This window comes from Tachyglossus aculeatus, chromosome 2 (assembly GCF_015852505.1).
Source record: "Tachyglossus aculeatus isolate mTacAcu1 chromosome 2, mTacAcu1.pri, whole genome shotgun sequence".
NCBI lineage: Eukaryota > Metazoa > Chordata > Mammalia > Monotremata > Tachyglossidae > Tachyglossus > Tachyglossus aculeatus.
Window position 1 is genome coordinate 35,348,046 of NC_052067.1, and position 12,497 is coordinate 35,360,542.

General features: G+C 42.4%; 1 protein-coding gene across 3 annotated transcripts in view; it reads right to left on the reverse strand.

The window, feature by feature from the left end:
• Nucleotides 1-12,497, reverse strand: part of CPNE4 (copine 4) — a 526,299-nt gene that overhangs the window by 235,484 nt on the left and 278,318 nt on the right. For all 3 annotated transcript variants that reach the window (XM_038762604.1, XM_038762594.1, XM_038762615.1), the window contains one exon: nucleotides 3,750-3,930. In XM_038762604.1, the coding sequence (XP_038618532.1) occupies nucleotides 3,750-3,930 (181 nt within the window). The remainder of the gene's footprint in view (nucleotides 1-3,749; nucleotides 3,931-12,497) is intronic.

A 12,497-nucleotide genomic window follows, 5' to 3' on the forward strand; every position in this document is an offset into this window, starting at 1 on the left:
CATCTCAATTTCCAAATAAGTCAGTTGTACTCTATACAGTAGTGAAGCAATTCCCGTACTCTGTGTCCACGGCTTTTATTACCAATTGAACAAGATGGAATATCTGTTTCTAGAAGCACAATGTCATCTTAGGCGGGATAGAAGAAATATTTTCAGTTAATGATATTTTATTTTTTGTTAGATGCCCAGGTTGGATTGCTAATATAAAAATAAACCACAAACTTTCATTAAAGGAAAAGAGGAAAATAAATTATTCTTATTAAGTATGTGTTAAGGGAGCGGCTGAAACTGACATTAAGCTTTTCCCAAATGGGGATTTGATGCAAAGCAACTGTGCAAACTTTAATAGCGAAGAAAACCGTCATTTTGAATCATCTGTCACGCTGGGTGTTAGCAGCTGAAACATTGCAAGCTAGAAAAGTGTGAAAAGAAAATCTTTTAAAGAGGGAACTCATTTGTAATAGCTAGCGTGAACATTCTTTCCCCGTTCTGCCAATTCTTGCGATTGATCAAAGAACAAAAGTTCAGATGGTGAACCCTCACTTTGGTTTTTTAATCTCCTATTTATATTTTACATCATTTCCATTTCTCACTTCAATAGAGGAACCGACTACAATTATTTTTTCATGTGGTAGACTGGGTGCTCTTGGATTCTCTTTTCTCCTTCACATTAAGTGGTGGACCAGCTACCTGTTCCCAGGGATGGAATAGAATTGGGACAAGTTTTCCCCGCTACCTCACAGTTCTTCCTTTCAACCAGTGGAGCACTGTGGTTGGGCAGCCTCCTCCCTGACTGCGTAGCTTCTGGAGGAGGAAAAAGAATAAGCCCATCTTGACAGAATGCGTATTTCCCCCTCCCTGAGAAGATGGTGGAGTGTGACAGCTGGCTGTAGGATCTCCTGTAGCGCCGTCTCAGTCATCCCCCAGCCCCCGAGTCAAGCCACTTTGGGGGTTCCACTGTAGAAGGAAATGTGCTAAATTAAGAAACAACCATTTGACCTACATGCAGCTGAAAGGTAGTGTTGGAGAAGAGATCTTTTCTCTTCCCTATTTCCTTAAGTGGACTACCCCGCTGTGATCCAATAGAAGAATGGGGCTCATAGCTCATTAGCAATAATAATAACGATGACATTTGTTAAGCGCTTACTATTTGCAAAGCACTGTTCTAAGTGCTGGGGAGGTCCAAGGTGATCAGGTTGTCCCATGGGGGGTGCTCACAGTCTTAATCCCCATTTTACAGATGAGGTAACTGAGACACAGAGAAGTGACTTGCCCAAAGTCACACAGCTGACAAGCAGTGGAGCTGGGATTTGAACCCATGACCTCTGACTCCAAAGCCCGTGCTCTTTCTACCGAGCCACGCTGCTACTTCATTAATAATAATACTTATGATATTTGTTAAGCACTTACTACATGCCATGCACTGTTCTAAGCGTTGGGGTAGATACAAGGTAATCAGATTGTCCCACATGGGGCTCACGGTCTCAATCCCCATTTTACAGATGAGGTCACTCAGGCACAGAGAAGTTAAGTGGCTTGTCCATGGTCATCATCATCATCATCAATCGTATTTATTGAGCGCTTACTGTGTGCAGAGCACTGTACTAAGCGCTTGGGAAGTACAAGTTGGCAACATATAGAGACAGTCCCCACCCAACAGTGGGCTCACAGCAGGGAAGTGGCAGAGCCGGGATTAGAACACACGTCCTCTGACTCCCAAGCCTGGGCTCTTTCCACTAAGCCACGCTGTTTAGCGCAACAAAGATATAAGGCCATGAGATGCCTCTTAGTAAACAGGGCCAACACACACATTCTGGTGAATTGAACAAGCTGTCTGTGAGTGACCTTGAAGCAGCTCACCCAGATTAGCAATTCACTTCCAGAAAAGAGTGAATACACCTAGAATCCAAAAGCCTCAGATGAAGTGAAATGCATTTCTGCGTTAAAGGTGAAATGTGCTCCGGCCCACGGATGTGTATGGTCACTCTCATTTGGACTGACATCCAACCTGATAGGGTATGACTGACCCTAGCACTTTGGGCTTTCTACAAACACTGGACAGGGCTTGTATAATCCACCTAATGCTGGAATTCATAATCCCAGAAGCTCTCCAGATCCACACAGTCCATTCAGTTGGGAGCACTAATGGGGAATGCCAGCGGTGAGGAATTGTCCCTGCTTCTTCACTCCTTGATCCCCCTTCCAGTGCTCCAAGTTTTACTGCTTGGAGTCAAAGATGCTTCTGAAACTTCTGAACTTTCCTCTATATTCTGGCAACCTAAATTTTCTTTTTCCTACCCATGGAAAATGAAATGGTGGCTGCTCCTGGATAGGTGCTCACTTCTCTTTGGACCTTAATTAGAAGCCAGGGCCGGAAGGGAGCGTAGTGACAATTCAAGGAATGGATAAAAGCAATCCTCTGCACTGTCAACCTGACGTTATGCCCCTCTTCATCAAGATAAAATTCTACCCTCTCTAGGTTTCAAATTGCAACTTGCCGCTGTACAATTCAGAACAACTGATTTCTAAACTCACGATGACTTAATGACATATCTCTGACCCTTCATCCTTCTGCAATGAAGAAGGTTAGAGTTCAGATCTACAGATTCATTTAGTCATTCTTTCTTTTTTATAAACTCCTTTATTATTAGAGGCCCACTCGAAACTCTAACAAGCTACAGTAAATCAAAATAACCCAGGCTCACCCCTATACAACAGCACAATATCAGTGCACTAATTTTAGAACATGAAGACTCTAGTGGTTGCCATTCAAAACCCGAAAAGCTAAATAATTCAATTACACAGACTATTTCTTCAGACTCTTTCACCATGCAGCATAAGTTGGAGATGGGGAGAGACGATATATGCCACAGTCTAAGCATATGAACGCAAGTTCTTAATTCTATTCATTTATATTATTGTCTGTCTCCTGCTCTAGACTGTAAGCCTGTTGTGGGCTGGGAGTATGTCTGTTATATTGTACTCTCCCAAGTTCTTAGTACAGTACTCTGCGCATAGTAAGCGCTCAATAAATACGACTGACTGACTGGAAATCACTGCATTGTTTTCTCCATTTTTTTCTTGGTCCGTGGGCTCATCAGAGCTCTCTTTAAAGTTACTGCATTATTGTCCATTTTGTTTACCATGTATAACCGACACTTCTTACCTCTTTTGTACCATACCCTCTCCTCATTTAAGAAAATATTATCCTGAAGGCAGCATCCAACTCTCAATCCTGTCACTCACACCGACAGAGAATGCTGACCGAATCCATTTTAAACTTTTCCCATCCTAAAATCATTAGTGCCATAACTGTAGCAAAGGAAACCACAACCTCCCTAGTACATCTCGAGCAATTTCCCAGAATTGCCAGTGATTATTAGTTAAAATAGCAGATGTGGTCTGCTGCTCTTATTCAACTAGGCAAGCACAACCAAAACTATTCTTCCCTTTCTTCCTTTCTTTCTCTCTGCTAAATGCCAGAATGTTAGCACTTGGAATCCAAAAGGTTGAAGAGGTTAATTGCATCGTTCATAAACTATATTCTATAAAATAGATATAGAAAAACACAGTGGATCGTAATGCACATGCAAAGATGAACCATAAACAAAACAAATATGTAAATTGGTTATATTTTCTGAAAAACTCTACCTTGGCTTCTTTATGGCTTGAAAACAGAGAAAAGTCCAATAAAATCATATGGATTAAATTATCAGGCAATATTCTTTTCCATTTTCTTGGTCACCTACCTCAAACCACTGCCCGTGGGACTGCATTTTAAGGATGACACAGGGGTCTGGTTTGGAAAGGGCATCTCTGTCAGAAATGCCTTTGCATGCCACACGCAGCTCCACTTTTGTCAGGCAGGGACTGTTAAAGATTCCCAGCGTATTGGCAGCGGATTCATAGATGTTGCTCATCTTCTTCATTCTGTTTTAGGAAAGACAAAGAAAGGAAAAGAAGGGTCAGTCCACGGCATCATTTGCTTAAGGAACGACTCTTGCATTTCCTCTTGCAATAGGTTCAGCCAAATACCCAGTGGGCCTTTGTTCTTGTCTCCCAACAGAGTGACACCATCCTATTAAAAAAGTGCCACGACTTTGGCCTTGAAATACTACTGGAGAAGCAGGATGGCCTAGTTGGAAACAGCATAGGAGTCAAGAGGCTGGCTCCACCACTTGCCAACTGTGGGACCTTGGCCAAGTCACTAAACTTCTCTATGCCTTGGTTTACACCCCTGGAAAATATGAATTCAACACCTGTTCTCCTTCCTGATTATCTTGTGCTTACTCTACCGCTTAGCACAGTGGTTGGCTTATTGCAAGCGCTTAACACAGCACTTATTCTTTGCATCAAGTATGCACATTTTGCACATCAAATTCATTAATCCATAACTTCAAAGGATGTAAACCAAAACAGATAAATCCGTTATTCCAACTGACTGTAATTGTATGCCAATGCCAAATCAGGAATATGGCCCATAGGCAATATCTAACATTTACTAATGATGGCATTTGTTAAGTGCTTACTATGTGCAAGGCACTGTTCTAAGATTTAATTCCATCTCACGTTAGGAGAGAGAGGAGGACACAGGAGATGACTACTCAGCGCCTTGATGAAGGGAGGCAGAGAAGCACTTTCTTTGTTGTGTCTCTCCCATCCCACACCATGCCCCATTAAGGCACTGACCTACCAGTTCACCAAAAGGTATGGAGAAAAAAGTTCCTGCTTTGCCGATGGAGAGGTACGGAGCTTTGCCGATGACCAGGTCATCTCACTGACTTCTCTGCCTCTAGTCACTCCAATTCATTTGCTCAATCGTATTTATTGAGTACTTACTGTGTGCAGAGTACTGTACTAAGCGCTTGGTAAGTACAAGTTGGCAACGGTCCCTACCCAATAATGGGCTCACAGTCTAGAGGGGGGAATCCATACTTGGCTCAGCTGGGCGGATCCATTTTTCCAAGTGTTTTTCTGCACATCTCCCCACTCCTCAGAACCTTCGACGGTCACCCATTTCTCTCTGCACTAAGCAGAAACTCCTGACCGATTTCTTTAAAACACTCCGATGTCTCTCTCCCTTTTACGTATCCACTCTCCTCCCACTACAGTGCACCTCACACTCTTCATTCCTCTCAAAACAACCTACTCTCTGTACATCATTCTCACCTCTCCTGCTGCCGATCTCTTGCTCAAACCCTCCATTTCACCTGCAACTCCCTTTCCCTTCACATCTTGCAGGCCACTCTGCTCTCCCTTTCTCATAAGCCCTCCTGAACCCACATCTCCTCTGGGGCCTTCCCCGATCAGTTTATCACCTCCCCACCCAATATCCCCCAACAGACACTCGAGGACTCCCACATCACTTAAACACTTGCAAAACCGCCAGAGCACTTACGCACCTGCCTTTATCATCTTTTATTCCTCCTATAATTTATTTTAGCGTTTGTGACTCCATTAGGTTGGAACCACTTCACTTCTCTGGGTCTCAGTTACCTCATCTGTAAAATGGGGATTAGGATTGTGAACCCTATGCGGAACAAGGACCACGTCCAGTCTGATTACCTTGAATCTACCCCAGCGCTCCGAACAGTGGTTTTCACATATTAGGCACTTAACAAGTACCATCATTCTTTTAAGCACTGGGAAAAAATACCCAGGCGAGAGATCGACACAGAAAAAAGAAGAGCCAGCTTGAAGAAATGGCAGAGAAAGGACGAGGGCCCCAGAGGAAACCGCAGCGGCCCCTCATGCAGTCAGGTTGATGGCTTTGGCTGCTGCTCTGTATTCTGGGAGGCCCGACCACCACATCTCCTGGCCCATAGATGCCTCAGCCCTAGACTGTGGAAGCAGCAGACCTGTGTTACCATCTGGCCGCACAGCACCTGTATATATGTTTGTACAGATTTATCACTCTATTTATTTTACTTGTACATATTTACTATTCTAGTTATTTTCTTAAGGATGTGCATCTAGCTTTATTTCTATTCTGATGACTTGACACCTGTCCACATGCTTTGTTTTGTTGTCTTTCTTCCCCTTCTAGACTGTGAACCCGTTGTTGGGTAGGGACTGTCTCTACTTGTTGCCAACTTGTACTTCCCAAGCGCTTAGTACAGTGCTTTGCACACTGTAAGCGCTCAATAAATACGATTGAATGAATGAATAAATGAATGAACCACCTTGAGGGCAGGAATCATGTCTACTAATTCTACTGCACTCTAAGCTCCTTGTGAGAAGGGAACACACCTACCAACCCTGTTGTGGTGTACTCTCCCAAGTGCTTAGCACAGTGCCCTAGGCACTTAGTCAATGGGATTTATTGCATGCTTTTAGTGTGCAGACCACTGTACTAAGTGCTTTGGAGAGTACACTACAGTAGAATATGCACAGACAATCTCTGCCCACAAGGAACTTACAGACTAAGGGGTGGTACTCTGCACGCAGTAGCAACTCAATAAATGCCACTGATTGATTTCCTTTGAAATTCTTTGTGGTCTCATCACTGCCTTCCACTCATTTGGAAAATAATTAAGTTTAAGAATTTGTTTTGCTAGAGGAATAGAGATAGAGTGACTAGGCGCAGGGTTTTTTTTATTAGATGAATATTCTGAGCGATGACCATATTTTAAATTCACTTCCCATATTGGCCTAGTCAGTTTTTAATGAAACAATTCTCTACAGATGTCAGTCTCCTTAAAAGAAGGATAATATGTGAAAGCCTGTGAGGAGGATTTAAAAGGCATCTGTAAAATGTATCAATAATCTGGTTATACTAATCCTGCTCTCTAACAGAGTGTGAAATTACTTGTACATTGCTCTTATATAGAGCCGAAGGTTGCCAGTAACCAATCTTCAGAATTGTATTTGGGGGACCGTTTCAACTTGAGAGCTTGTCAAGTCTGAGAAACCAAATTCTACCAGTGTTTCATACTGGTTTAAGAGTGATGGTGGTGATTCTATAACATGGGGAGAAAACAAGACTTTTCTGTCCTGCTTTTCTCCCCCATGGGTGGAGCAATCTGATTATTCTTTAACTAAAGGTTGGAAAAATAGCAATTTATATCTACATCGTTGGCTTTGGATTGTCATCTCATTGAGGTCAGGGGCACTACCAGCTTTTTCCGTTTCAAATGCAATTTGTATTCATGGGTGTTTCATTTAATAATAATAATAATAATAATAATAATAATAATGGTATGTGTTGAGCACTTACTATGTGCAAAGCACTGTTCTAAGCACTGGGGGGGTATACAAGGTGATCAGGTTGTCCCACGTGGGGATCACAGTCTTAATCCCCATTTTACAGATGAGGTAACTGAGGCTCAGAGAAGTTGAGTGGCTTGCCCAAGGTCACACAGCTGACAAGTGGCTGAGCCGGGATTCAAACCCATGACATCTGATTCCCAAGCCCGCGCTCTTTCCACTGGGCCACGCTGCCCTCCTAATGATGATTTCACGTTGCTAATGATGCTGACATGGAGCCAATGTAGAGTGAGGTTCAATTTTCATTTCAGGTTTCAGTAAACCATCATATGACACCAAAGAGTCTCCTGCCCCACGGAGATTTAAAAATCCAAGTACACCACTATCTTTCAGGAGCAGACCTGTTTAGAGGCAGGAGGTTGGAGGAGTTAACTTGTAGCGGTCTTTGTTCCCCATTTATGGTTTCTGTGTTAGAGTATAAATCTCCAAAAAAATGTATAGGGGTAGGTGATGAAGGGTGGGATTCCTAGATTCATTGGTTTCCAGTCCAAATTGCTTTTGAGTTCTCCTACTATGATTAAGATGATAGTTATTCTTTTAGCGATACTCCCTTATGTGGGGCTGTATTAGCTAAATGGGAATTGAGAGACATCCATAATGAAAGAGAAAGCTCAGCTCTCCCTTTAAAAGGTAGATACAGTGTATCTATCCATGCTGGCTCAACTAGAAAATTAATGTTCTTTCTCATTCATAATTGTTTTTGATTTTTGAACCCTAAGGCTATTAACCAATCAATGCAATAGTCAAGTTAGGATATTATAAGTACTTGGCCATGGTGGTGGCTACTTGGATTCATTCATTCATTCAATCGTATTTATTGAGCACTTACTGTGTGCAGAGCACTGTACTCAGCTCCTGGGAAGTACAAGTTGGCAACATATTGGGATGGTCCCTACCCAACAACAGGCTCACTGTCTAGAAGGGGGGAGACAGACAACAAAACAAAACATATTAACAAAATAAAATAAATAGAATAGTAAATATGTACAAGTAAAATAGAGTAATAAATCTGTACAAACAAATATACAGGTGCTGTGGGGAGGGGAAGGAGGTAGGGCAGGGGGGATGGGGAGGGGGAGAGGAAGGAGGGGGTTGGAAAGGAAAGAACAAATCCTGGAAATGTTTTGGAGGAAGAATCAACACAACAGCCTGAAGAGTGGAGTTCGGGGGGAGAAAAAGGAGTCAAGAATAAAGCCAAGGTTATGAGCTTCAGAGACCGTGAGGGTGGTGGTGATGTCATCAGTGATGGGAATGTTGTTGGAGGAGATTTGCGGGGAAAGTAAAGCAATCAGTTTGGGATACATTAAGCTTGAGTAACTGGTATAACATCCATGTGGTGACGTCCTGAAAGACTGCAGAGGAGAGAGGTCAGGGTTAACAAGGTGAATTTGAGAGTTATATAGAGAGAGGTGATAGTTAAAGTGTGGATTGATTGGCTTCATCAGCCACCTCCTCCCCAGGGCCTCCCAGCCTCCTATCCTGCACAAAATACACCAGTGTTTCCTGAATGGAAAAAAAACAACCATATTCAGCTGACAGATTTTTTTTCCTATTTTTCCCCTTTTTACACTGCCCACATTTCTCAATGTTTCACTAGAAACTAAACTTACCAAAATAGAATGATCAAATCTTCGCTTTCTTTTGTTCTGTTATTTTCTTTTGTGAATAATAATCACTAGCTTAGGTTCCTCCACTGATGTCATGTTAACAGGAAGCAGGGGGCTTATAACAGACTTTGAACTTCTGGTACAGTATTTGGAGCTTAAAAATACCTCAGAACATTATTTTGATGTTCTCTGGGAGAAAATGGAGATTATGTATGAAACAGCCAATTTTCCTGTACTATCATAGATAACTGATCAAATTAAGGGATTAATTTTTGTTCGGCAAAGCACTGCTTAGGTTCCTCACTTCATTCATACTTTATCATTTCTAAATGTTTGCATAATTTTTAGAGAAGCAGCGTGGCTCAGTGGAAAGAGCACGGGCTTTGGAGTCAGAGGTCTATGGGTTCAAATCCCGGCTCCGCTGCTTGTCAGCTGTGTGACTTTGGGCAAGTCACTTCACTTCTCTGGGCCTCAGTTCCCTCATATGGAAAATGGGGATTAAGACTGTGAGCCCCCAGTGGGACATCTATTCTATTTATTTTATTATCTATTCTATTTATTTTATTTTGTTAGTGTTTGGTTTTGTGCTCTGTCTCCTCCTTTTAGACTGTGAGCCCACTGCTGGGTAGGGCCTGTCTCTATATGTTGCCAACTTGTACTTCCCAAGCGCTTAGTACAGTGCTCTGCACACAGTAAGCGCTCAATAAATACGATTGGTGATGATGATGATGTCAACCTCATCACCTTGTAACCTCCCCAGTGCTTAGAACAGTGCTTTGCACATAGTAAGCGCTTAATAAATGCTATCATTATTATTAAGTGGCCTAAGAGATGAAGATCTGGGAGGGACAGAGGCAGCCTTGAGGTGAACAGATCCAGAAGAAACGTAAGATGACAGGCACTCTATTATTTTTGAATTTCTTCTTCATCTTCTAGGAAGAGAGAAGTCAAACTGGGTTGTTAGAGAGAATCTTTACCAACTCAGCTTAGGTTCCAGTATTATGGGTCTTCCCTTACTCCATGAAAGACCATGTAAGACTGGTCTTACTATCACCATTTTGGACTAGATCTTGCTCTATGATTTCTGTTTAGATATGGGTCTTCTCTCCAGGACTAGAAGCATAAGATACTCTCCAGTTCCTTTGCTTCCAACCTGCTATTATAGTTCCTGCTCTGGCCACCTTCTACAGTCCTCAGAAACTAGTCTGACGAGAATCACTTCCTGCCTGACCCCTGGGATCTCAAAAAAAAAAAAAAAGATTCAGTCACATCCCCATCTCAAGTCAAATGAAGAGGAAGAGAAATGTAAGATGACAACTTACATTTGGAACCAAGTTTAGGCTCAAACCTAAATTAAGCCTGCAACTTCAAGTACATTATCCTGGTTCTCTTCTTTCTGTTTGTGACACTTCATTGGCCTTGTTAAATCTCTGCTGCCTGAGAAGTTGACATGTTCATGCTAAATGACTTAAAGCGGCAGACATTTTTATGGCCCTTCAATCTTACTAGGATTTACATCGAATTTACATTACATCGAATTACATTTTTTAGACTGTGAGCCCACTGTTGGGTAGGGACTGTCTCTATATGTTGCCAATTTGTACTTCCCAAGCGCTTAGTACAGTGCTCTGCACATAGTAAGCGCTCAACAAATACGATTGATGATGATGATCGAAGTGTAGAATGGAGGCATGCAATTGTAATTTAATGGTGCCCTCTAAGTCCTCCTGGGTAGACAGGGGTTAACCCAGAGAACAGAAGAACAAGCCTTTAATACGCACATCAGATGTGCTACCATTATCTCTTCCTACCCAACTGATTCTCAGATGAATTGTTTGGCAAAGGATAAAATATTATGACTTTATAAATGACACACTTGCCTCTTCCCAGCTGACAAATTCCTCGAGGAGAGGAAAGGCAGCTACACCTGATCAGAGAATCCCGCAACCAGGAGACCTCAAATCTAGTTCTCCCTGCCCACCAGTGCTGGCTCTGGATCCTAGTGGAAAGCAGGAAGCAAATAATTGTGGCCCCACTCTCCATACCTGCTCCCCAGATCACCACGGAGCCAAATGGGGTGAGCGAGAGTGGAATTAGAGTGGGGGTCGGGTTTTTGATTGGGCCTTACTTTTCTACAAACTGGAGTTCCCGACAACTGCCCCAGGCAGTAGTGGTAGCACGAACCAGGCAAGGAGTTAGCAAAATTGCTAAAATAGCTGGGGAGAACAGGGGAAACTTCCAAAGCGGTAACTTCAGTACCCTAAACCAGCACCTGTTTCACCTGTCCCAGCACCTAGCAGCAACTTTCACCACTAATCGGCCAAGTGAGTTTATTTCTTAAACTCTTGCTTTTTCAGGAGTCAGAAGGACACCTAATCTCTTCATTCTTCCCTAAACTGGTGTGAGGATCGATGAGGTAACATCAACGGAACATTCAGCTCCTTGGACAGAGGCCCAGTCTGAAGTCAAAGTATTACTGCAAATTGCCAGAGCATGAAGGGACGAACATAAGGTGGTGATTGTAAGGAGCAAATGGCCACATTCCTACACACATTTTTCCGTGACATAAGGATAGCCTATGTGCCAGCTAGGATCTGACTTTTTAGAGCACGATTTTGATGAGGAACAAAGGAAGAACAGAGGAATATATTTACCATAGCATGGCTGTAAATCGCTTATAAATCAAGAGGCTCTGCCAGGGATGGTATTTCCAACAGATGACAGTAACACTTATCAGTTTTTCATTGGCAGTGCAAAGAGTACAAGTTACAACTGTTTAAAATTCATTATTTACTTGAAACTGATTTGAAGGGGTGCAAATTGGTTCCCCACGTGTTGCTGATGACCATGGATATGTGACAGATAAGCATCAGGGTGAGCTCAGAGTGAAAGTACAATAGTACACTTCAAGTTCTGGCCTTATAATGTTGAATCAAGCTTGAAACAATTGAATTATACCCAGTGAGAGAGCACTGTCTTCAGACTACCTTCCTACCTAATCTCATAATTCTCCCAAACAATTGATACAACACAATGCTTGGTTAACAAGGGGTTTTGCAGGAACACAACTATCAAAATGCCTCTTTGCCTTTAGGTGCAGTATTGAACCAACTTCCTGCTTTAGTTGGGGCAATCCTGAAGTTGTGTAGGAGATCCCAGATAATTTGAGAAAAATAAATACGTGTCCCAGAATTTGGAATTCCCGGCTTTCTAGACTGCTAAACCTCTAGACTGTAAGCTTCTTGTAGGTAGGGAACATGTCTACCATATCTGTTCTACTGTAGTCTCCCAAATGCTCAGTACAGTGCTCTGCATTTTTGTACTTATTGGCACCCAATAAATACAGTTGATTACTCTTCAAAGGCTCTTGCTTATACTTGGACTTCCAAAACTGGGCTGGAACATGCTTAACAGGAACTTAGTTTATGTTCTGTGGCATTTTGGACCTTGAGGTTCAGGTGAATCATAATATTGGTTGTATCTCACCCCTCATTGATACTCCAATCCCAGCTTTCACAGTCACCCGAGGGAAGTGGAAAAACACCCCAATAAATGTTCCGGTTTTAAACAAAACTAATATAATCTATCTACCTAAGGGGACTAAGGCACTCTTGAAAGGATTGA